The sequence below is a fragment of the Takifugu flavidus genome, chromosome 9 (assembly GCF_003711565.1).
Source record: "Takifugu flavidus isolate HTHZ2018 chromosome 9, ASM371156v2, whole genome shotgun sequence".
Lineage (NCBI taxonomy): Eukaryota > Metazoa > Chordata > Actinopteri > Tetraodontiformes > Tetraodontidae > Takifugu > Takifugu flavidus.
The window spans coordinates 8,948,461-8,973,460 of NC_079528.1; the positions used below are offsets into that span (position 1 = coordinate 8,948,461).

General features: G+C 51.1%; 3 protein-coding genes and 2 long non-coding RNA genes across 11 annotated transcripts in view; 3 read left to right on the forward strand and 2 right to left on the reverse strand.

Moving 5' to 3' along the window:
* The window catches only part of htr4 (5-hydroxytryptamine receptor 4), a 44,337-nt gene extending 30,404 nt beyond the window's left edge, over nucleotides 1-13,933 (forward strand). For 2 of the 6 annotated variants that reach the window (XM_057043515.1, XM_057043513.1), the window contains 3 exons: nucleotides 2,064-2,217; nucleotides 3,725-4,326; nucleotides 13,793-13,929. In XM_057043515.1, coding sequence (XP_056899495.1) covers nucleotides 2,064-2,217; nucleotides 3,725-4,326; nucleotides 13,793-13,880 — 844 coding nt within the window. In that variant the 3' untranslated portion in view covers nucleotides 13,881-13,929. Of the gene's footprint in view, nucleotides 1-2,063; nucleotides 2,218-3,724; nucleotides 4,327-5,933; nucleotides 6,089-8,137; nucleotides 8,238-13,792 lie in introns of those variants that run through there. The other 4 variants (XR_008952100.1, XR_008952101.1, XR_008952102.1 and 1 more) reach the window with 4 other exon arrangements.
* A 199-nt stretch (nucleotides 13,934-14,132) lies between these two features.
* Nucleotides 14,133-17,590, reverse strand: LOC130531509 (uncharacterized). The gene is made up of 3 exons (XR_008952112.1): nucleotides 17,073-17,590; nucleotides 14,719-16,325; nucleotides 14,133-14,253 (listed from the first exon to the last, which is right to left on the reverse strand). It is a non-coding gene; the product is annotated as an uncharacterized LOC130531509 (long non-coding RNA).
* On the forward strand, nucleotides 16,728-19,540 carry LOC130531505 (uncharacterized). The gene is made up of 4 exons (XR_008952107.1): nucleotides 16,728-16,940; nucleotides 17,844-18,163; nucleotides 18,664-19,039; nucleotides 19,428-19,540. It is a non-coding gene; the product is annotated as an uncharacterized LOC130531505 (long non-coding RNA).
* Nucleotides 17,946-23,719, reverse strand: slc26a2 (solute carrier family 26 member 2). 2 transcript variants are annotated; one of them, XM_057043486.1, is made up of 6 exons: nucleotides 23,594-23,719; nucleotides 22,173-22,787; nucleotides 21,801-22,091; nucleotides 21,201-21,649; nucleotides 19,710-20,463; nucleotides 17,946-18,155 (listed from the first exon to the last, which is right to left on the reverse strand). In XM_057043486.1, the coding sequence occupies exons 2-6, from the start codon at nucleotides 22,782-22,784 to the stop codon at nucleotides 18,099-18,101; spliced, it is 2,163 nt and encodes a 720-aa protein (XP_056899466.1). In that variant the 5' UTR covers nucleotides 22,785-22,787; nucleotides 23,594-23,719; the 3' UTR covers nucleotides 17,946-18,098. The 2 variants fall into 2 exon arrangements, with proteins under 2 accessions (XP_056899466.1, XP_056899465.1); XM_057043485.1 differs by having other exon boundaries at nucleotides 22,173-22,784; nucleotides 23,594-23,718.
* The window catches only part of pde6a (phosphodiesterase 6A, cGMP-specific, rod, alpha), a 16,564-nt gene continuing 14,787 nt past the window's right edge, over nucleotides 23,224-25,000 (forward strand). The window contains 1 exon segment of the mRNA XM_057043476.1: nucleotides 23,224-24,725. The gene's annotated coding sequence lies outside the window, so the exon portion shown is untranslated.

Sequence of the window (25,000 nt, forward strand, 5' to 3'; positions counted from 1 at the left end):
CATCGGCGCCCAGACAGTCTGACCTTTGCAGGAACGGCCAGGAGTGCTGCTGTGCTGTGTTCTGTTCTTGGTTCCTCTCACCAAGACGGAAGAACGAAGCCACAAGCAGCTGAAGGAAGGAGAAACGCTGCAGAACCTGAATGATGAGCAGCAGAAAAGACGCATCTGTTGTGCTGGAAGAAGCTGGCAGACAGCAACAAAGGAAGTGGAAGAAAGCGAAGCGCCGTGGGAGAACGAGGAGAAACGGAGACGATGGGCGACACAACCAGCCAACAGCTGCAGGACAAAATCAGCACCGTGAGGAAGAGGAGACGCTGAGACGGGAAGAATGGAAGGAAGAGAAGAGAAGCGACACAAAACCAACAGATTAGACGCGTTTTTATAAACGTGACTCGGTAAAAGCCTCGTTTGTGAGGAACGGAGGGAATAATAATCACATAACGAGGAGCAGCTGAGCAGCACTGAGCTGTGGGAGGCTGCTGGTGCCACAGCAGGGGGCCACGCCCCAGCCCGGGGCCCCGCCTCTGCCCGGGGCCACGCCCCAGCCCGGGGCCACGCCTCTGCCCTGCAACCAGCTGAAACATAGAGGAGCCTCCAGGAAAAGGCCCTGAAACGCTGCTCTGACCCACTGGGGTGGGTTCTGATCCACGGCCAGAACCAGAGTTTTCGTAGACCATCGTCATGTGCCGATGCTCTTCCTGTTTATTCCAGACCCTCCAACCTTCCAAAGTCACCCTTCTGCTAGTAGAAAACCGCTCCGGCAGCGAGCCGGGCCAATATGGACCCTGACGGAGGCTGGGATGAGCTGGATTAGCTTCTAATAGCAGCGCCGCTCGGTCAGGGGGACTTTGGGATGGAATTCAGAAGAAGGTTCTGCTTCCACTTCAAATCTGTCTCACAATCATCTTGGAAATGTTTCTTTCATGTGTAAAGATGCTCTGTCCTTTAAAACACTTCAAGATCAAAGAGAGAAGCTCAACCCCATCCTAAAGGTCCACTCCAGGGGTCGAGAGCACATCTGGATTATGTTGTTGAGATGCTGCTGCTGCTGCTGCTGTTGCTGTTGCTGCTGCTGCTGCTGCTGCTGCTGCTGTTGCTGCTGCTGTTGTTGCTGTTGCTGCTGCTGTAGCTGCTGTTGCTGCTGCTGCTGTTGCTGCTGCTGCTCTGCTGCTGCTGCTCTGCTGCTGCTGCTGCTGCTGTGCTGTTGCTGCTGTGCTGCTGCTGCTGCTGTGCTGCTGTTGCTGCTGTGCTGCTGCTGCTGTTGCTGCTGTGCTGCTGCTGTTGCTGCTGTGCTGCTGCTGTTGCTGCTGCTGCTGCTGCTCTGCTGTTGCTGCTGCTGCTGTTGCTGCTGCTGCTGCTGCTGCTGCTGCTGTAGCTGCTGCTGCTGTTGCTGCTGCTGTTGCTGCTGCTGCTGCTGCTGCGCTGCTGCTGCTGCTGCTGCTGTAGCTGCTGCTGCTGTTGCTGCTGCTGCTGTTGCTGCTGCTGCTGTTGCTGCTGCTGCTGTTGCTGCTGCTGTTGCTGCTGCTGCTCTGCTGCTGCTGCTGCTGTTGCTGCTGTTGCTGCTGTTGCTGCTGCTGCTGTTGCTGCTGCTGCTGTAGCTGCTGCTGCTGCTGCTACTACTGTAGCTGTTGCTGCTGCTGTAGCTGCTGCTACTGCTGCTGCTGCTGTAGCTGCTGCTGCTACTGTTGCTGCTCTGCAGTAGCATTGTTCATCGCGCCTCCTGCTGCAGGTGTCAGTGTCTCTTCACAAGCATGAAGGAGACAATGGATCCAAATGTAAAAAGTTCTGGATGGTGTCACTCAGCAGCTTGGGTGTCTCCATAACCACATGCTGCATGTTCCCACAGCTGAGGGGCCAATCTTTGAATCTTTGAATCAGTTTATCGGTTCATGCCAGATCATCCAGTCATCTCCCTCCTCCTCTGTCAGTCTTTTGATCTTGACTCATCAGTCAGTCAATATCGTGTTATTTCTCAATCGTCTGCTTCCCTGATTAATAATTATATCTAAAGAGCCAGACAGGTGCCTGTAGCCCTTCTCTAACGGTGGCGTGTGCGTCTGCAGGTACTACGCCATCTGCTGCCAGCCTCTGGTCTATCGTAACAAAATGACGCCCATGCGAGTGGCTCTGATGATCGGCGGATGTTGGGTCATCCCCACCTTCATCTCCTTCCTGCCCATCATGCAGGGCTGGAACAGCATCGGCATCGACCACGTGGTGAGTCTGCAGGACGGTTATTTTCTAGCCCCGGAACACCGATGTCACACTTAGCATCACCATCATGTAGGTTATTATTCCGGGGTTGTTGAGGCTGGATTCATCCTCCGTATCGTCCAGTTTCTTTGATAAAGCGCCCGTCAGGTGACCTTCCGTCTTTGATCTCTGCCCCCCTGTGAAATCTGCTGGCAACATCTTTAAGCATCTTTGTCTCAAGAGAGTCTGAGGAACGTGTGTCTGGTTCCACCCTCTGAAGGATGAACCCGTTGAATCTGAGGCTTTGCTCTGTCTGTGTGAGTTACGACTGAACTCACAGAGGACGTCGCTAAATTAATACATTCACACTTTCACACTTTCACACGATAAGGATTCAAATGACACCAATCGTAAAATGTAACTGTGGTCGTGTGACAAGCAGAAACTGTCCAACGTCCTACCGTCTCTCTCCAGTCCTTCTTTAGCGTTGCTAATATTTCTGGGATTTGCTGCCACCTGGTGGTTCTGGGGAGCTGCAGACTAATTCCTGGGTCATACTACCTGTCTGTCATGATGCCGTTGAACACCTAAACTGAAGCCAGTTGGAACAGATAACAAGTTCCCTAGATGAGCACGACTGACATCAGTAAAGTGATAATGAGGGAGGAGCCTCTACTGGTTCAGTGCCTCGGCCAGCAGGGGGTGACAGAAGCGCTTCAGCAACAACATAAACAACTACATGAATGTTGAACGGACACAGAAACGGAGAGAAAGACAGCTGGAGAGAGCGAGAGTGATTCCCCAGTCACTTCTTAACCTCGCTCGCCCCCTGACTCCCATCAGTCAGTCAACAGGAAGAAGGCCCGGCTGGTTTGTGGCCAGTCTGTCATCCGTCTCTGTGGGTCTAATTAGAACTGCTGCGTATTGGGAGGAGTGGCCCAGTTCTGGCTCCAGACCGGCTCCAGACCGGCTTCTGTCCGTCCAACGCAACATTTCAGCTGATTCGTTCCTCACACCATGAAATGATTCTCATTTGAATTGTCCAATCAGAGCCTGAATTAAATCCATTTCAAGGTTAAACCTTTTCCTGAAATTAAAAGAATTGGTTGTTTCCTCCTAACGAAGTTTAATCAGCAGTTTACAAATGAAGCTCATTATTTTTTGAATAATTTCAGACTGTCCAATGATCAACTGTTTAAATATTCAAAGCTTTTTTAATTCTTTTTGCCTCTCATTAAATTTAATCCTGGACTTTAAACGATCCAATTCTCAAATTCAATCTGCGTCCCAAATGAATTTGCCCAGACATTAATTAGCAGAACCTCTGAGGGTCCAGGTGAGACCTCCGTGTGACCTCCGCTGCAGCTCGCCGGCGCCATTACGCGGAGCGCCAGGCGCCGCTGCGTCCTGCCGCGACCCTCTGGCAGGTCAACGCGAGGGTCCCCTGAAGTGAACCTCTGCTGGTGTGTGATTGTGTTCATGCAGGTGTGTGTTGGGTTTCTAACACGGTTCCTGACGTGACTCTCCTCAGATCGAGGAGCGGCGCCACAGCGAGGGCAGTAACTCCACTTCCTGTGTCTTCATGGTCAACAAGCCCTACGCGCTCACCTGCTCCGTGGTGGCCTTCTACATCCCCCTGGTCCTCATGGTGCTGGCTTACCAGAGGATCTACGTCACGGCCCGAGCTCACGCCCTGCAGATCAGCATGCTGCAGCGGGCGGGCGGCGCGGGGGGCGGCTCGCCGGGCCCGTCCGGCGTGGCCGCGGGCTCGTCATCAGACTCTGCCGACCATCAGCGGAACCACCGCATGCGAACAGAAACCAAGGCAGCAAAGACGCTGTGCATCATCATGGGCTGCTTCTGCCTGTGCTGGGCGCCGTTCTTCATCACCAACGTGGTGGACCCCTTCATAGACTACACGGTGCCGGACAAGCTGTGGGCGGCCTGCCTGTGGCTGGGCTACATCAACTCCATGCTCAACCCCATCCTCTACGCCTTCCTCAACAAGTCCTTCCGCCGTGCCTTCCTCATCATCCTTTGCTGCGGGAGGAGCCGCTACCGAAGACCGTCCATCCTGGGCCCCCGCGCCCCCCGCACAGCCACTCAGATCAGCAGCTCCACACACGTCCTCAGGTAGGTCCTCCTCCACCTCTGCACGAGCTGCCATGTAGAACGCTGACATCAGGTCTGTAGTCATAGGTCACATAGGTCATAGCTCACCTCTTATTTTGGTTGTCCACTGAACCTCTGAGACCCCAACACCTCTGTGCAGCTCCCAGTCTGTTAAACCTTTAACTGGGAGTCATTTATGGCAGATATGTGGAGCTACTGATGCTGCACCTTCTGGTTCCACACTGCTGAACACGCCATGGTAGATGTCAAGAATGGTCCAATAACGTGAAGCTCTGGTTTAGAGTTTAGAGTTTCTGTCGTCGTTCCCAGTTGTTCTTGGCTCAGCCCTGAACGGCCTTTGTCCATTTGGGGCTGAAACTGTTGCTGAGAGCTTCAGCTACACAGAAAGTATTGAGATGCTTGACGGGCTTCTGCTGCACATGCTGTGTTGGACACCTGTGGACCCTGTGGACACCTGTGGACCCTGTGGACACCTGTGGACCCTGTGGACCCTGTGGACACCTGTGGACACCTGTGGACCCTGTGGACACCTGTGGACACCTGTGGACCCTGTGGACACCTGTGGACACCTGTGGACCCTGTGGACACCTGTGGACCCTGTGGACACCTGTGGACACCTGTGGACCCTGTGGACACCTGTGGACCCTGTGGACCCTGTGGACACCTGTGGACCCTGTGGACCCTGTGGACCCCCCGAGAGGATGCGAACGCCTGGTTACACACGGTGCTGCCAGAATTCTCCTCACACATTATGTGCAACAGCTGCCCTTGAAGATCTTTGATCTTCACCTCTCTCGACTGAAGCGGGTCCTCCTCCATGAGGGTGTTTCTATGGAAGCCCAGAAAGGACAGAAAGGCTTTCATTTGAACTTTTGAGCCCACATGATGTCACGGATGAGAACGTCTCCCAGCCCATCACCAATCAGCTCCAGCGTCGCTCGTCTTCCCGGGGCCGCGACTGTGGGTGGGCGCCAGAGGTCGGGGGCGTGGCCACGAGTACGAGCCAACGTTCACTGGGTCATCTGATCAGTTTAAACTCATGAACCTTTGCTTCCATCAGGTCTGGGTGGGCGGGGCCTATCCTGGAAGTGGCGTGTAGCCAGATGATGGTTTCTGTGTTTCCTGGTGCTTCATCTGTAGCATCTGCAGTCATGAAAATAGTTCTCAGAACTGTGGAGGAGCTGTTCTAGTTCCTCCTGAAGGTTCACGGGAGAACCGCGTCTGAGTTTCAACTTGACCTCAGTCGGAGGTCATTTTCTGACCTTCGTCCAGAACACACACGCTTCTGTTAAACGGCGCTTATGTGGTGCTTCCTGATGCATGATGGGTATATTTACATCTGGAAAAAACAAATCTGTCTTCAAACAGCTGCTCGGTATCGTCTCTTTGATGTCGAGGTCTCCTTTCATGTCTTCATGTCATCGTACATGTCTGAGAACAGAAGGAAGTGTGGGCGCCGTGTTAGCCACGCCCCTTTAACCACGAGCTCGCCTTGTCTGTGCTGCATGTGTGAGTGGAGTCTAGGAGCTTTACACACTGCATGAGCGCGTGCACGAACTTCAGGAGAAATACGATCGCCTGATCTGTCAACCGTGTTTATGTCTCAGGGCATGTTGGGGTTGCCATGGAGATGTGAATATCCCAGAGTCGTGAGCCATTGGATTCAGATGACACCTGTGCCCCAGAGAGCGTTCGGTCCAACTTCGGGATTTCCAGACTGATGAGTATGGGAACTGAACATTTTCTCCACATGGTTGCAAATGTGAGAATCTGTTCCTGACATGAAGAAGAGACGACCTCAATGTTCTGAAGCTTTGAAGCTTTGAAGCTTTGAATCTGAAGCTTTGAGGTGCAAAAATCTGGGAACCAGAATCCAGCTCAGGCAGAATCAGCAGCTTCTATTGGTGAAGCTCCTGAGGAGCCACATCTGGTGGTTCCACATCTGGTGGTTCCACATCTGGTGGGTCCACATCTGGTGTTCCCTGTGTTTTGGTACCAGCAGCGATGGTTTGTGGCTGCAGAGCCGAGACAGGTTGAATCCACGATGATGATGATGATGATGGTGGTGATGATGAGGAGGATGATGGTGATGATGATGGTGATGATGATGAGGATGGTGATGATGATGAGGAGGAGGATGATGATGATGATGATGAGGAGGAGGATGATGATGATGATGATGATGAGCAGGTCTCTACATGGTCAAGAGGAGGAATCAGGCACAATTTGGACCGGATGAGACGGGAATATTCCTCAAGGTTGAAAGTAAACAACAACAATGGAAAACATAGGAAATCCTGACGAGGACTCTGATGTAACTGAAGTGATGTTGGGAAGAACTTGGCCTTGGACCATCTGGTGGTCGCTGAAGTTCTGGTGGTTGTGGACCAGCTCGTGTTGATCCGACTCTATTTCATCTAACGGTGAGATGATGGACCTCAACCATGAAGCTCCATTTCCACATGTTCTGCTGTTTCTGCTCAGTTCATCATTCACACACACACACACACACACACACACACACACTTACATGCACACACACACACGCATACTTTCACAGACTCACATGCACACACACACACACACATACTTGCACACACACACACACACACTTACATGCACACACACACACACACATACTTGCACACACACACATGCACACGCACACTCAGGCTTATATACTTAATTTTGTCTTTCTTTTTCTTCCTTAAATTTCTTTCTTTATTTCTCTTCTACAGAAGCTGGAAGCAGCTAATTTTGTTGTTTTCATAATAAAGACTCATTATTGATTTTTGTCAGAATATTAATTAGTGATCTCAATATAACAGAAACTTTACGGGATGGATTTATTATCATCAGATGATTGTTCAGGTTCCATCGTTAGAGCTACAACCACAGCCACAGCAGCTACAGTTGCAGCTACAGTTGAAGCTACAGTTGAAGCTACAGTTGCAGCTACAGTTGAAGCTACAGTTGAAGCTACAGTTGCAGCTACAGTTGCAGCTACAGTTGAAGCTACAGTTGCAGCTACAGTTGCAGCTACAGTTGAAGCTACAGTTGAAGCTACAGTTGCAGCTACAGTTGCAGCTACAGTTGCAGCTACAGCTACAGTTGAAGCTACAGCTACAGTTGCGGCTACAGTTGCAGCTACAGCAGCCACAGCTACAGTTGCAGCTACAGTTGCAGCTACAGTTGCAGCTACAGCTACAGTTGCAGCTACAGTTGCAGCTACAGTTGAAGCCACAGCCACAGCAGCCACAGCTACAGTTGCAGCTACAGTTGCAGCTACAGCTACAGTTGAAGCTACAGCTACAGTTGCGGCTACAGTTGCAGCTACAGCTACAGTTGCAGCCACAGCTACAGTTGCAGCTACAGTTGCAGCTACAGTTGCAGCTACAGCAGCCACAGCTACAGTTGCAGCTACAGTTGCAGCTACAGCCACAGCTACAGTTGCAGCTACAGTTGCAGCTACAGTTGCAGCTACAGTTGCAGCTACAGCTTCTTAGCTGGGCTCTGCTCTGTCATTTGTTGTCACAAGAGAAGATGAGTCAGAGTAAAGGGTTTGTGGTCGCTCTGGGCTTCCGTAGATCTCTTTTTTCACGCTGTAGTCCTCTAAATCCAACTGTTCTCTGATCCAACTGTTCTCTGATCCAACTGTTCTCTGATCCAACTGTTCTCTTCTACACATCTCTTCATACCTCCGTCACCCTGTTTCCTCCTCATCACTCCTGATTTTCCTGATCTTCATATCCTCTCTAATCTCCTGGCATGAGGAACCCTCCACTGACCCTCCTCTCTTCTTCCTCTCCAGCGGCTGCTCCTCTGCCTCCAAGCTGTTGCTCTGGTTCTGCAACACCAGACCTGTGCCTGTGTAGCTGCTGTGTGTGTAGGCCGTCTCAAGGCTCCACCAAGTGAGTCTGCTCACACACACACACACACACACACACACACACACACACACACACACACACAGTCATCATCATCATCATTATCATCATCAGTGATTCAATGCACCTAAATTATGACGGGATTCCAGTGGGTCAGTGTGTGTGTGTGTGTGTGTGTGTGTGTGTGTGTGTGTGTGTGCGCATGTGTGTGTGAGACTCTGATGCTAGCAACATAAATAAATAACCATTTGCTCCAGTGGCAGAACGAGGGAGAGCAAAGCTTTTATCCAAGTCTCTGTGTGAGAGCAGTCGAGCATGAGGAGGTTGAGGAAGAGGAGGTGGAGGAAGAGGAGGTTGAGGAAGAGGAGGTTGAGGAAGAGGAGGTTGAGGAAGAGGAGGTTGAGGAAGAGGAGCTCTGGCATCTTCAGCTCACATCGGTTCTTCCAGACGTTTTGGAGCATTCGTGCGAATTATTGAAGCATTTAATGCAGATTTGCACCGTTGGATTTATGTGGTAAAAGTCCTTAACATCAGGTCTTCAGGGATCTGCTGGATCACTGTCCTGCTCAGAGAACATGGTCAGTTCATCTGAGGTAACCACACCTAACTATTCAGGTGATCTGATGTCTAGTTAAACTCCGCCCACTCCTCCCACCTGAGCACCAGGAGCTGATGTCAGATCAGGGGCTCTGGGTTCTGTGGGAGGGAGAAGCTGCCTCCTGCATCTGCTGCAGACAGCAGCGCCATTTTCAGAGCTATCAGAGTCAACGTGGTCATAGCTCTTTAAATGGTACTGCTGTAGGCACGCAGCAGAACCACCAGCAGAACCACCAGCCGGACCACCAGCCGGCCCACCAGCAGAACCACCAGCAGAACCACCAGCAGAACCACCAGCAGAACCACCAGCTGGATCCACCTCCTGCAGCCGGACCCACCTCCTGTGCTACCCTGGTCTGTGTGGACTGTTCTACTGGTGTCTGTTCCTGTACCCTGCCCACACACGCGCACACACACACACACACACACACACACACACACACACACTAGGCTGATTACTGAAATATGTGTGTGATAAAACAGATCTCTCGTCAAAGATCAGAGCTCTGGCTCCATATCTCAGGTGCACCTACTGGTGGAACCGGGTCTTCGGCTCTTGGTGTGTGCACATCTGGGTGGAGGGAACAGGTTGTGGCATCAGCAGGAACTTGTTGTCCTCCCAGAGTCTGCTTGTTTGGGCTGGTAAAGCCAGGGCAGCAGAACCTCCATGTGAGGGGGTTCTGATCCAGCAGCTCTGGCCCACGTTTAAACTCTCATGTAAACTTTATCTCATGCAGTTCTTCTCAGCGTTTCCGTGACAACACCTCCTTATATCATCGCTCGAAAGGTCAACGGCGGCTTTTTGAAGTTAAAAATAAGAGAAGTTTCTCCCAGTCGGTGGCCAATCAGAACGCGGCGTGTTGCGCTGGCGTGCACGGATGCATGCGCGTCGCAGGTTCCCCTTCATCCTCCAGAACCTCCATCTGTCCCGTTAGTTCAGGCGACATCGATGCTGAATAATTAACAATCAAGACAAGATGATTCCATCCATAAATTAAAGGTCAGGACATGTCGAGCACCTGTTGCAGGGAAATGTTGCCTCAGCTCTGATTGCGTCTGGTTACCATGGCAACAGCTACGTCCGTTCCAGGTCAGTCATGGAGTGTTGAGTCGCGCTGGTGTGGTGTGTCTGTTCCAGCCAGATGTTGGCGTTCCAGCCAGATGTTGGCGTGGTGCTCTGGGATGCTGAAGGAAACTCCAGGCTGCAGAGCTTCCACACATTCATAGCAGCTTTCATCTGATGTTTTAACTCAATGCTCAAAAAAGGACCGGAGTGAGGAATGTTGTCCTCTCTTTGAAAGTGGTCCCAGGGAGACCTCCCCTCCCAGGGAGACCCCCCCTCCCAGGGAGACCTCCCCTCCCAGGGAGACCCCCCCTCCCAGGGAGACCTCCCGTCCATATTCAGACCTCCCATGGTGGACCTCCCTGACTGCTTCAGACTACATTTCATGGGTGAGGAGGACGTGCGGGATCTTCTCAATGTGGATGTTTGTTGTTGACCCATTCTGAGGTCTTGATGGAAGATGCATGTCTGGCTTCAGAGGTTGTGAGGGTGCACCCAGGGGTGCTTGTCCTGCTTTTCAGAAATATTCGTGGTAATTTCACATTTAATAAGTCCCCATGAGACAAAGATCCCAGCCTCAGTGACTCCTGCTTCAGCTTTGAACCTGTTGGCTGCTGGTTGTTGGTGGGTGCAGATGAAGATCTTCCAGACAGGAGGAAGCTGTGGTGATGGTAACCCTAACCCCAACCCTAACCCTAACCCCAACCATAACCCCATACCCTAACCCCAACCCCAACCCTAACCCCATACCCTAACCCCAACCCTAACCCTAACCCCAACCCCAACCTTAACCATAACCCCAACCATAACCCCAACCCCAACCCCAACCATAACACCAACCCCACCCCAACCCCAACCATAACCCCAACCCCAACCATAACCCCAACCATAACCCCAACCCCAACCATAACCCAACCCCAACCCCAACCCCAACCTTAACCCCAACCCTAACCCAACCTTAACCTTAACCCCAACCCCAACCATAACACCAACCCCAACCCCAACCATAACCCCAACCCCAACCCCAACCATAACCCCAACCCCAACCCCAACCATAACACCAACCCCACCCCAACCATAACACCAACCCCAACCCCAACCATAACCCCAACCCCAACCCCAACCATAACACCAACCCCAACCCCACCATAACCCCAACCCCAACCCCAAACCCAACCATAACCCCAACCCCAACCATAACCCCAACCTTAACCCCAACCTTAACCCCAACCCCAACCTTAACCCAAACCCTAACCCCACCCCAACCCCAACCTTAACCCCAACCCCAACCCCACCCCAACCTTAACCCCAACCCTAACCCAACCTTAACCTTAACCCCAACCCAACCCTAACCAGTGTGGGAGGAGCTCTGGTCATTCTGCTGAGGGAACAACAATAATCAGCTTCAGACGCAGTGAAGAGGGAAAAGGCTCCTTCCAAAGAAGATCTGCTTTAAAAAACCTGTTAAATATAAAACTCCTTTGATCTGTTATTCAATTATTCCTCCTTTCAATCAACATTGTTGAGCCATATTAGCATTGATTATATCATGTAAATATGATTCATAACGATCCAGAGATGTAACCGTGATGTAAATCATCTCATTGGCACAATAATTTCAACTGCTGATTCCTTCTTCACACTTTGAGCCCTCGTTAACCCTCGTTAACCCCCGTTAACCCTCGTTAACCCTCGTTAACCCCCGTTAACCCTCGTTAACCCATCTGGCTCTTGCCCTGCTGTAGTCTTGCTGTCTGGAGCTGCTGAGGAGACCGACTCCCACAGAAGTTGACTTGTTTCCCTCGACCTCGTCAGAAAAAACACTTTATCCTGTCTTGACGTCTTTACAACTTTACGTCTCTTCAATCATCAGCTCCTTTTTCCTTGGATATTTTGGAAAAGAATCATAAATTCAGTCCACTTTTCCCACAGTCACAAGTGGGAAACATTTTTTGAGCTAAGGTCATCCCCCGTCCCCCCCCCCCCCCCCCCTTCTTTCTGCAAACAGGCACACACACACACACACACACACACAGTTCCTCACTGTGTTCCTGGCAGCCGGTGATCTTCTGAAGACTCAAACACGCAGCGTAGAAGGTTGCTTCCAGGTAAGGGCCTCCTCGTTGGTCACATCCAGGACCTTGAAGTGGGCCACCCTCTTCACACAGTCCCCACTGATGAGCTGTCACGTTGATCTAGTTTATGGGTACTGGAGATGGGGGCCGTCTCTGGGCCTCAGGTGTGACAGAAGGTCAGAACCCACCAGCAGATGGAGGCTGGAGCTCCCAGGGTTGTTAGTTTCTGCACCAGCTTGTGAGGTCAGTACGGTGTTGAAGGGTTTGTGGCTGCTGCATCCTCTGGTCTTCCTCTAGGTCAGGGGTGTCCAAACTTTTTGCAAAGAGGTCCAGATTTGATAACGTGAAGATGCCCGGGGGCCAGTAGATCCTTCTGATGTTTTTTTAACCAGAAAAGTTACATGCAAATGTACACTATTTTAAAACAATTTTCATTGTCACAATTCTATTCTATCTATTTTTCAAATGGCAGTGGAACCAAATATAAGCCACTCAGGCAGACGTGAACAACTCTAAAAACACAATTCTGCCTTTAATTCATATCTGGAGAGTCAGATAACATTGAACGCTGAACTGTATGGAATACCTTAAATTTCCATGAGTTTGATAAATCTAATGCAAAGTTGTCTGTTATCATTCAAGTTTAAAACAAGTAAATTTTGCTCTTGTCTTTTACAAGATCTACAAGAAAGGAGGAATTACATTTTAGTGATTTATTTATTCTGTTAGTGCCAGCGGGCCATAAATAATACATTGTAAGACTGAAGTTGCGGCCGTATGAAATCTTACCGCGGGCCGTGATTGGCCCCCGGGCCGGACTTTGGACATGCCTGCTCTAGGTGAACTGGTGTCCACTGGTTGTGACTCCAGACCAGCCTGTCAAAGCGCTGTGTGATATCTGGAGTAACCCTCTCCGGGTTCTCCTGCCTCTCCGGGTTCTCCTGCCTCCCCGGGTTCTCCTGCCTCTCCGGGTTTTCCTGCCTCCCCGGGTTCTCCTGCCTCACCGGGTTCTCCTGCCTCTCCGGGTTTTCCTGCCTCCCCGGGTTCTCTGCCTCTCCGGGTTTTCCTGCCTCCCCGGGTTCTCCTGCCTCTCCGGGTTTTCCTGCCTCCCCGGGTTCTCCTGCCTCTCCGGGTTCTCCTGCCTCAGTGGACACCATACCTCATGTTCCAGCAGTGATGGAGGAACATGAGGGTTTCTTTGGTGGCCGTGAGGTTTGGCCTGTAAATGGTGGACGGCTGGACCAGACCCGAGTCGATCCTCCATCATTCCATTGAGTCAAAATTGGCGTCTTTTCAGAACCAGTAAAACCATTCCAGACCAGTGCTGGGTCAGACTGAGCTTTGTAAGGATCATTCCCACGTATTTATTTCCTCTGAAGCAGACAGTCGCAGTGAGTCCAGCTGAGGGTTTGATGTGGGAACCGGTTCAGGTTCTGCTCGGCTGGGACTTCTCTTTGAAGAAGCTTTAACCTTTGAGGCCGACCGAGGCGGCAATTTCACGGCCAGTTTGGGAGCAGAAAGTGGTGCTTTCCTTTGGTCGAGGGGTGTGTGCCCATAATGGTGCAGGCGCACGTGCTCACACACTCTCTCACACACACACACACACACACACACGTGCACCAGAGGCCTTTAGATCAGAAGCAGCTGGTTTGACGGCAGCGCCCAGGAGCCTGGTGACGTCTGCTGATCTATCTCAGCAGTTGATGGTGAACATTCCGATCACCGATGTTCCGTCTCAGTAGTTGATGGTGAACATTCCGATCACCGATGTTCCTGTGTGACCAACACCTGAGAAGATGGTGCCACAGGAATTCTTAGAGTTCATGTCTTCTGTCTCTTCTCAGGTATTCTGTCCTTCACAATGGGAATCACGCAGACCAGGAGAAAAAGTGTCTCCACGGCAACACAGAGTCGTACGAGTCCTGCTTGTGACGAGTGGCGACTCCTCGGTCACGTGTCTGATGTCTCACAGCGAGTCTCCACACATGAAGACCAGCACAGAAGAACCGGAGCTCCAGAATCCACAGGCCAGTGTGCAGCCGCGTGGATTTGACCTGCAGGTTTTATCATGCTGGTTCCTCGTCTGTGAGCCCAGAGAACTCGAGCAGAACCAGAACACGAATGTGATGGTCACGGCAGGACCACTGATGGTTCTCTGATGTCCTCCAGAGTCCTCCAAGACTCGGACTGTTCCTGTTGCTTCTCAGATCGTCTCAGAACAGTCATGTAGCTCCAGAACCCCAGAACCTACAACCTAGGAGAGAGTGGACCCGGACCAGCAGGCGAGGGTGGAGGACGTGTCCAGCTGGAGGAGACAGTCCAGCTGTTGGATGGTCAACGTTCAATCAAAGCATTTACTGATCTGTTCCACCTGCTTTAGTTTCACCTTTGTGAGTTCTGATGTTTCAGTTGGGCCAGAGCTGATCACAGCTGATCACAACTGATCACAACTGATCACAACTGATCACAACTGATCACAGCTGATCCCTCATCAGCACCTCCAGAGCTTAAGTTCTTTGAGAACAGACACACGCCTGTCTGTCTGTCTGTCCGCCTGCCTGTCTGTCTGTCTGCCTGTCTGTCCGCCTGTCTGTCCGCCTGTCTGTCCGCCTGTCTACCTGTCTGTCCGCCTGTCTGTCCGCCTGTCTACCTGTCTGTCCGCCTGTCTACCTGTCTGTCTACCTGTCTGTCCGCCTGCCTGTCTGTCTGTCTGCCTGTCTGTCCGCCTGCCTGTCTGCCTGTCTGTCCGCCTGTCTGTCCGCCTGTCTACCTGTCTGTCCGCCTGTCTGTCTGCCTGCCTGCCTGTCTGTCCGCCTGTCTACCTGTCTGTCCGCCTGCCTGCCTGTCTGTCTGTCTCGACGTCAACATTGACCCCTGCTGGTCTCGTGCGCCCCCTGCTGGTCTCGGTAAAAACACCAACTGGCTTCAAGAGCCAGAATAATTAAAGGATCTAATTGGAGTTAATCAGCCGACAGGCTCAGATATTGATTAGATAAGTAGAATAATGAGGACAAAGTCAATAAACATTTTCAGTATTTATATGGAGCGAGAAGGAACAAACGAAGCCAGGAGCTCCACAGATGCATCAGCTTTATTTTATTTATCTGACTTTCTTCACCTTCTGCACCTTTAGAAGCATTTGGCCTCCTGAACATTCACCTGCCAGGACTCACTCACAGAAATACGCCGATAATTAAATATTTAGCAAACTTGATTCACAAAGCGGATCTGAAAAGGTCAGCAGCAGCTTTCTGGGTCTGTTTTAAAGACTTTTTCTGCTGGAGTCTCTGTGATGTGATTGAACATTTGTGTTTCTACTCTCACCTCCAGCAGAAAAGAACGTCTGTCGTTGTCACTCTGGAGTTGCACCTCCAACCACATGTGGGAAGTTTAGGCTCATTTAGCTCCTGTTGTTAGCATCACCCATTAACACATCCATGTTAGGAAGGGTGTGTGTGTGTGTGTGTGTGTGTGTGTGTGTGTGTGTGTGTGTGTGGTGTGTGTGTGTGTGTCTCCTCCATCTCTTTGTGGTATTTATTATCCCACAAACTTTCTGAAACACCCATATTTATTTTCACGTATCTGAAGCAGCTAAAAGCTTCTTTCAGGAGCTGAACTGTGTCCGACTTGTTTCTGTTGCTATGTGACAGTTGAAATAAAAGCTAATTGGAGATGAAAGAGGTGATGATGATTGTGTCTGCTGATGCTGCTGCTAGCGTCAGCTAACGAGCTGATTAAAGCGTCATTAAAGAGCTCAATGACAGAGCGGATCCACCTCTGATGGATTAAGATATATCAAACAGGCTCCAGAGCGGATCTCTGACTGGATCACCGAAGGATCAGTCCTGTTGGATCCAGCAGCATCCAACACGCAGCAGCACCCAGGAGCATCCAACAGCATCCAGGAGCATCCAACATCATGCAGCAGCATCCAGGAGCATCCAACATCATCCAGCAGCATCCAACATCATCCAGCAGCATCCAACAGCATCCAGCAGCATCCAACAGCATCCAGCAGCATCCAACAGCATCCAGCACCTCTGGCTCTGTGTGTGTACAGTGTTTAATGTCACCTGCATCTTTTAACAGGAAGCCAACTCACCTCCTCTGATGCTGAATTGGTTCCTTCCTGTTGAGCAGTTGGATGCTTTGACTTCCCTAAATCTGAACACTGCAACCCTTTGAGGTTGATCACAGGTTTCATCAAACCTCTGCTGGATCTGAAATGGAGGTCGGCTAGAACCTGTTAACCCGTCTGACAGACTGCTGGTGGCCTGTTGTTTCTGCCCCCACACCAGCCTTTTATACCCCATCCTGCTCCTGGTTGGAGGTACGATGAATATTTGGACGACTGGGCCGCTGGTCCTCGGCTGCTGGCTGTAGACAGACATCATTTCTTAACGCTGATGAACAATATTTCAAAACAGGTAAAATCACGTTCTGCTTCTGGGTTTGACCTTTACCACCAAAAATCTAAGTGTTAATCAAGTTAAAAAACCTCCCTTAAAGGTTAAAAACGTACACATTTAGACGTGAACTAATCATAGCCAGAGGATTTTATTTGTTGGTGCTTCTACAGAATCAAACAGCAGAAAGAAAAGAAACGAGTGTGTTTAAATGGAATCTTACTTCTTTGATATTGTTTGATTAAAATAAGTCCACAGCTAGTTCATCTTGTCTCACACTATTGGCCCATTTCTGAGGATTATCATCAACCCACCTGAACGTATTAATTAAAACATTGCGCTTCCAGCAGGTGTCGCTGCGGAGTCATCATTCGTTTCTGAATAATGTTGATTTGGACGTTCAAACTCACTGCGCATGCGCACCCTGCTGCCACTAATGACCCCGTGACGACAGCAGCCAATCAAACACGGCGGGTCAATTTAATTGGTCGCTAATGTTAGCTGCTATGCTAACGAGCACTAACCCTTTCATCAGTCCTCACAATTCCCGATCATTTGATGGAATAATCGGCCGCGGGTTCACACAGTGAGTCTAATTTTTAATATTATAAAGGTGTATTTCTAATGTAGCGATTATGCTCATGGTCGGCAGCTTCCGGTGTGTCACGTGTCCACTCATGTTTTAGTCAATTAAGATGATTTTCGGTAAATAACTCACTTGTTCTTTGTCCACGGCTCTTCTTGGTGATCCTAATATGACGATTGTCAGATTTAAAGAGCATCAATAATTTGAATAAATATGATCTTCAACCGTCTTCCAGAAGGTTCAGTCTCAACAGTCAGAGCTCATTTATTATTATTATTATTATTATTATTATTATTGAGATGAGGAGTCTTGAACCGCTGTGCAAGCATCACAGCTGGATAAGTGAAGGCTGCTGGGGTCAAAGGTCAAGGTTTCAGATTGTATCTGATCATCTTCACTCGTCTTCATGAAGAGCTTGAAAGACCCATGAAGGACACGCAGCCTGAGGTCTTCAGCTCCCCCGGCTGTGTCCCATCAAGTTCTGGAGGAGGGCGGACTCCTCAGACCTTTAGATCTTCTTCACAGCTTTGGTCAGGGTTGGCTCCTCACAGCTGTTCTGACACCTGTCCAGCTGTTCTGACACCTGTCCAGATGTTCTTCTCAGTCTAAACAGGTTCTACAGGAGAAGTGATGCTGCTCCGTCTGTTTGATAATGTCTGATGATTACGTCCTGGTGCTTCTGTCCTGTTTTACCTTCTCAGGTCTGATAAAACATGAAGGTCCTGCTCTTCTGTGGGAACTTTGATGGAATATGGAATTGTCCCTGTTGGACAGCAGAGACGTCTCTCAGACTAACAAAGATCTGCAGTGTCACTTCCTGGTGTCAAACCTTTCAAACCAGATGTTGTTCTGAGCAGGTTGACATGATCAATAATTAGTATCTAATCAAATCTGATTTCACAGGTAAATAACCCACTTCCGGGCCAACGGCTCCCCCTGGAGGCAGCGTGACGTCACTACAGCACGGAGTCTCCAAAAACGATAGAATTGAGCTTTTTGATCATCTTTAAAATGTGGAAAATTCTACTTTTATTAGCACAAGAACGGTGTTGCAATGATCTTAAGAGTGATGGGATTCTAACATAGTTTTGCTTTCAGGTTTTCCTGGAACGAACGCTGTAACCAGGTGAACTGCAGGTGTAAATGTGAGGGGTCACATCAGAGCTCATGAGCCCAGGAGGATCCTCTCTCAGGTCCATCTGGAGTCTTCAAGAGCTGCAAAGGTGAAGAAAAAGTGATGTTTGCTTGGAATGAAACTCCATCCATTGCTACACAGTCATCAGTTAAATCAACGTCTCCTGGCTATTTGCTGATCATTGGGAATCATGGGAATATCTAAATAAATAAAGAAGGGCATTTCCATAACTGTGAGATGTGAAACCAGTAAAGACTGGAGCTGCTCTCACACCAGTGCAGCCCGTGTCCCTGTCTGCTGTACTGGGGCCTCCTGGACCTGGTCCCGGTCCTGTAGTCTGGACTTGGGCTCTTTAAATACAGACGATATAACTCAGGCTCATTTGTGCTTCCTGTTGTCATCACGATTAAAGAGTAACGCAGTCGTTGGATAAATGGCTTCAGCCATGAAAACATGTCTGTCAGGACGCGTCCCATCCGCTCGGCTCTCGAGGACGTCCTCTGTCTCACTGGGTCTTGAACTAATGTCATAGAGCTCAACATGCGCAGTTGTGATCAAAGCTCTCACGGCTTTGTTGTTTGTTGACAGGGACGTGGACGGGGACCCGTCACCAACCGTCAGGCAGTTCAGGAACAGAAACCAGGTTGATGAAGAGATGCAGGAACCCAGCATCTGGCAGATTAAACACGTCCTACAACAAAACGGCCTTTCAGCCTGAACTTTGGCTCCATGGTTCTTTCGCCGTGTTTACCAACGTAAGAGGACAAACCCATCACGTCCTCACCTTCTGCAAACACAAGCGCTCCCTCTGACGGGGCTCCAGTCCCAACCTGCTCGTTACCACACAGCCTCAATCAGCCCATTGAGAGGTGAGGATTTGGACCTGGAAACATCTGAGCGCTTGGAATTTTGACCTACAGCAACACGTCCTCTCAGTGGACACGTGATGGTTGGACACGTGATGGTCTGGACATGTGATGGTTGGACACGTGATGGTCTGGACGCGTGATGGTCTGGACACGTGATGGTTGGACACGTGATGGTTGGACACGTGATGGTCTGGACGCGTGATGGTCTGGACACGTGATGGTTGGACACGTGATGGTTGGACACGTGATGGTCTGGACATGTGATGGTCTGGACATGTGATGGTTGGACACGTGATGGTCTGGACGCGTGATGGTTGGACACGTGATGGTTGGACACGTGATGGTCTGGACATGTGATGGTCTGGACATGTGATGGTTGGACACGTGATGGTCTGGACATGTGATGGTTGGACACGTGATGGTTGGACACGTGATGGTCTGGACACGTGATGGTCTGGACATGTGATGGTTGGACACGTGCAGGAGACCACATGTTGGAGCATAAAGGGACCCTGGTCCATCTGAGGGACGAGACGTTTAGGCTGGATATGAAGATATGAACCCCTCCCCCGAGCTCCTGCCCCCCCTAAACTCCTACCCCCTACCCCCCCCCCTCGAACTCCTGCCCCTCCCTGAATGGGAACGTAAAGAGGCTCTAATGAACAAAATGGGCTCCAAAGGCACGCCGGTGTTGCAGAAACATGTTTGTTAATCTCTTTAACATTTGCTTTCATAATCTCCGTTGGCAACGGAGCAACGTTGGACGTGATGGACGGCGTCTGCGATGGAGAAGAAGACCAGCGTCCCCGCCGCAGCGGCGTGCGTGCTCTGGTCGGGGAAGAAGCCCCCCCTCTGCAGGTCGTCCAGCACTGAGGGGTTACACTGGGCCAGGACCACTTTAACCCCCACGGCTGCGTAGTCCTTGCGGACCTCCTTCAGCGCCGTCACTCCGGCCGTGTCCACAAACAGGACGGCGCTGCAGTCGATCACCAGACTGTGGAAGGACCGAGGGGGGGTCATCAAGGTCACGGCTGCCCCGCCCTCATCGTCCTTCAGGCTCACATTAGGAGCTCCTGCCAGGTCCGCCGCCGCTTTCTTCTTCTTCTGGAACTTGAGGCGCTGAGCCTTCTCCTGGAGGGGGTCCAGCCCCGCCCGCCGGTACAGGGAGCGCTTGAACAAGCTCTGGTTGGCGTAGTAGATGGGAGCCGCGTATCTGAAGACCAGCACCCCCGGGTGGGTCTGCAGGCCGCGGTACGCCGCCAAGGCCTCGTAGTGCTCCGTGCTGGGGGTGCGGCCCAGCTCCAGAACCTGAGCTCGCTGGGTCCGGCCCAGGACGCAGAGGGCAGACGCCAACACCCCCACCAGTAGACCCAGCTCCGTGTTGACCAGCGCAGAGGTTGCCATGGTGACCAGCCAGACGGCAGCGTCGATGCGATTGGCCCTCCACATGCGGGGGATGTCGGCGAACTTCTGTAGGGCCCCACGGAGGTTGACCACGATGATGACGGCCAACACGCATCTGGAAGAGAGAAGATGTGAGAAGCTTCTAACTGGTCCAGAGCAGAGGCGCTGGGACTGGTTCTGTCCCGGCGCAGGGACACGCCCTCGTTTACAGAGACATATTCCGACCTCTCTGATCAGAACTGACCCTCGCCACGTGTGCCGAGCGATAACCAGCAGCATCCACTCTGAACTGGAACGCTGACGTTTATCAGCGTTTGTCAAACTAACGTCAAACCGCCTTTTTATGGAAAACAAGATAAGCTGTGGAAGGATTGAGCGCAGTCCCATAAAGCTGATAAACACGGGCGTTTACCCCCCCGAGCCAAGTCTCCGTCCGTCCATACTGGTTTAATAACAAGCTACAGATGTGGCCCAGTGGGGAACACGTCAGCACCGTTGGTGCTTGTCTGTCTCCAGCAAATATGATTGTTCATGATCGTAAATAACTACATTTCCCACAATCCTAGCTGTTAGGACTCAACAGGAGGCTCTTCCTGGCCTCCACCTGCTAGTTAAAGACTTCTCGTTCCGCCAAACCGTCGCCACCTGTGCTGACGCAGCTGTGGTTCTGGATCTGTTGCAGATCCTCCTAATATCGGGAGCGGATCATCGTCCACAACGTACACTTAGCAGATCGGGCGTGAGCGTCCGACTCAACTAACCGACACTCACGAGCTGCTGGGACCAGTTTAACCAGACAGACGTGTTGTTTCCAACGCTGAACAAACACGCAGGTTTGCAGCAGCTTCTTACTTCTGGAGGGAGTGGAAGAGCGGCGCGATGAGCAGCAGCACCAGCAGCAGCACCAGGCCGCTGACCAGCCCCGACACCTGGCTCTGGCAGCCCGTCGACTCCTTCACCAGCGTCTTGGTCAGCGCCGCGCTGGTGCTGAAGCAGTGGAAGAAGGACGGGAGGATGTTGCAGAAGCCGATGGCGTACATCTCCTGGTTGGCGTCCACGGAGTAGCCGTGCTTCTTGGCAAACATCTCTGACAGAGAGACGGTGATGGCGAATCCCACGATGGCGATGGAGAAGGCGTCGACGGCCACGTTGGGGATCAGCGACCACATGGGGGCCCGGGGGGGGAGGAAGCCCGTCGGGATGACCCCCGCCACGCTGGACCCGTAGTTGTTGTGGAAGTCAGCAAAGTGGGAAGCCAGCGTGGCGATGATGACCACGAAGAGCTCGAAGGGAATCGGAGCCTGGGTACGAGAGGAGACAACGTGATCTCACCTGCCAGAGATGTTCGGTCTGGACATCAGCTGCTATCTGTTAGCCTGAATGCTAACTGTCTGTAGCGACAGCTGACTGTCAGTCACGTGGCGTTAATGATTGGTTAATGATTCGGTTTACCTTTAGCTTAGCTTTGAAACGATCGTTGATCTCCTTGGTAGGAATCAGGATCAACAGACAGACCAAACTGGTCACCAGGTCACAGACGTTGGTGTCTCCCAGGTTAGCAAACAGGTTGTACCAAGTCTTGAACAGGGTGAACCAGCCCTGAGGCCGCGGGAACTTCAGGCCAAGGATGTATTTGACCTGTGACGTGAGGATGGTCAGAGAGGCCCCTGTGGCGAACCCGCTGAGAAGGGAGTCCGACAGGTAGACCGAGACAAAGCCCACCTGGAAAATCCCCATCAGCACCTGTGGGACAAACGGGAGACGTCGAGTCAACTTGGATTTGCGTTGTGTGAGCGGACACTCGTGTGGGTCGTTGGCGCTCACCTGGTAAACGCCAGCAGTGAACGTAACAGTAGCGCCCACTGTGATTGCGTAACAGCTTCTGTCACAGTCCACACCGGACGTGTTGTTCCCCAGGGCGGCCAGCAGGGCGGCGCTGTCGTTGCTACCGACGCCGCTCCTTTCCGCGAGGTACCCTGCTAGCGCTAACTCCCTGTCAACGACCTGCCCCACGAGCAGGCAGAGCACCCCGAAGATCCCCACAGAGATGTGCCTGGAGGTGCCCAGGAGGGCGTAGATGATGGAGGCAAAGAACGAGGTATAGAGGCCGTATATGGGGTCCTGACTGGCCAACAGGGAGTAGGCTATGGACTGGGGCACCAGGAGGATCCCAACGATGAGTCCCGACATGACATCGCCCAGCAGCCATTCCTTGAGCCGGTAGCGTGGGAGCCACTTCAGGATGGGGAGGAAGCCCAGAACCTTAGATCTGACCCTCGTTGGTGAACAAGAGCAGCACCTCTTCAGCCGCCGAGACGTGAGGGACCTCCACGATGCGGGCGGCTGCTTCTCCACCCGCTCCAGGACGAGAGCGTGCTGCTGCTCGCCCTCGTCCCCCTCTCGGGCCACGCCGCCGTCGTTGCCCAGCAACACCATCTGCTGCCACAGGAAGAGGCGGAGCTCAACTCTGTCCTGACTGAGCTGCTGCCCCCACTCATCAATCACCTCTGAGAAGTGATTAATAACTGACGCTAACGTACTGAGAGACGATAAGATAAGGTCTCATTGGTCCCAGAGAGGGCTGATATCAGGGCAGAGGGAATTCCACTAATGAAGGATAAACACATCAAAGGATCAATTAAGTTGCCTCTTGTGAAATATTGATTAGTTCAGCTTTGGCCTTGTTGTGATGGAGGAGTGAACGTGTGTAACTACAGTTGTTGGCAGCTCCCAGCCTGACCTGCATATCTGGGGGGGGGCATATCTGGGGGGGGGCATATCTGGTATTATCACTGACGTCTGAAAATCTTACACCATAACACCCCACACACACACACACACACACACATACTCACCCCCCCCCCACACACACACACACACACACACACAAACTCACTCTCTTCCTCAAATGTAAAACTAAAAAAGTCGAGTGTAAAAGTTATCACACTTTAACCGGCCTACACACATTTAAAGTATCCTCCAAAGTCCGTTGACGTCAGAGTAAAGCTATAAATTTAACCCAGATGTAACATTTTAATCCACTAAGTTGTCTGTCAGCGTCTAAAGTTAACTTCAGCTTCGGTCGCCCCGTCCCGGGTCTGAATGGGACCATTGTAAACAAGTTGTCAACGTGGACACCGGTTCCCCTTTAATCCGACTACAGCGATTAACGGGGAGGCGCTTTTCTTTACTCCTTTACCCCTAAATCCCAAATGCTGTTACTATGGCAACCCTCTGAAGCTCACCTGAAGTTGTACGCTGACGGCTCCCGGAGTTCGGTTCGGTCGTCTTCAGAGTTCTGTCTTTCCGCCTCGATTTCATCTTACTTTACACCGCCCCGGAGCAGCGTGCGTCATGACGTCACACGCCCTCGTGTCACGCGGGCCGCTTTGACAAAGATGGTCTTTGTGCGTCGATGCTCCGCTGGGAATAAAAACCAGTGCCATTAATATGAACCGAGAAGTATCGCGTTAAAATGTAACCTCGCGCTCGGTAGAAGTGTCGCTGCGATCAGATCTGCTGGTAAACGTCTGCGCACATGTTAATCGGGTTACCGCGCTCACATATACAGGAATTGATCTTGTTAAATCATCACACATATCATATACGTATTACATTACATAATATACATGTTAAATATGCCTCAACACGATAAACGTGACGTTTCTGATATTTTCTAATCATTCTGAAATGTATTGATTCATCAAATGTGCAGTTTAGTTTTTGGTGGTGTGGTTTTCACACAGAGTGAGAGCTCCCTTTAATCCCCTTAAATCCCGCAGATTTAATGTCAAAAGGTTTCTTTTCATATCAGCAGTTTATGGGCTTCTGAGTTTTACTGCTTGTTATTCTGAGGCTCAGGTTCCTCCAGATCTGTTAGTGGTCGCTGGAGGGGGGTGCAGACGAGGAACCACTGAGTGGAACCTGATGCTGCAGCAGCAGCTTTACAACAATAGTCCGGCTCAGGTGGATCCTGGTTCTGATAGTCCACATGACACCTGCATTTAATGGAGCCTTCCACAGTTGTTGGATTCAATAGAGTCTCAGGAGGACAAACACCTTCATGAGAGAATCATTTCATTTTACAGTTTTCTCCAGGATGAGACGGAATCCCAAAAGTTAGTCAGTTAACACCTTAAAGTGTGTTAAACTGATGTAAACTGTGTGTTAGGCAGTTTGATGTGGATCAGTGTGTTCCCTCATGAAGGGGAGAGGGTGGCGCCATTCGACAGTTCCGTAATCCCACGACTGGATTGGATTGATACGGGTTTATGACCACACATGACCATTAAAACCGTCCTGGTAATCTCTCTTCTCACACACCTGCGGCGTTGGTTAACAGAACAAACGGATTAAACAGACCAACCTTTCGGGCAGGTAAATCTACCAAATCCTTCATCGTATATGTGTTGGACATTAACCTTTAGGAGACTAGACGGTAGATGTTTGTCCTTCTTTACATCTATTATTATTTATTTGGTGTTTTAGTCGTAGCATCAGTGTCGGTACAAATCACTCTTCCTTCTCTGAACTCTGTCCTGTCCTGTCCCCGTCCCACCCTGTCCCGCCCCACCCCGCCCCGCCCGGTCCTGTCCCGCCCCGCCCGGTCCTGTCCCGTCCTGCCCCGCCCTGTCCCGCCCGGTCCCATCCCG

Bases quoted from the DNA above. Each gene is read 5' to 3' on its own strand.
- slc26a2 (XM_057043486.1), bottom strand. From the start codon at position 22,784: ATGGTGTTGCTGGGCAACGACGGCGGCGTGGCCCGAGAGGGGGACGAG. The intron at 21,650-21,800 runs GTAAACCGAATC...TCTCGTACCCAG, and splicing joins GTTTCAAAGCTAAGCTAAAG to GCTCCGATTCCCTTCGAGCT. The intron at 18,156-19,709 runs GTCCAACGTTGC...TCACCTTTGCAG, and splicing joins TCGCAGACGCCGTCCATCAC to CTCTTGAAGACTCCAGATGG.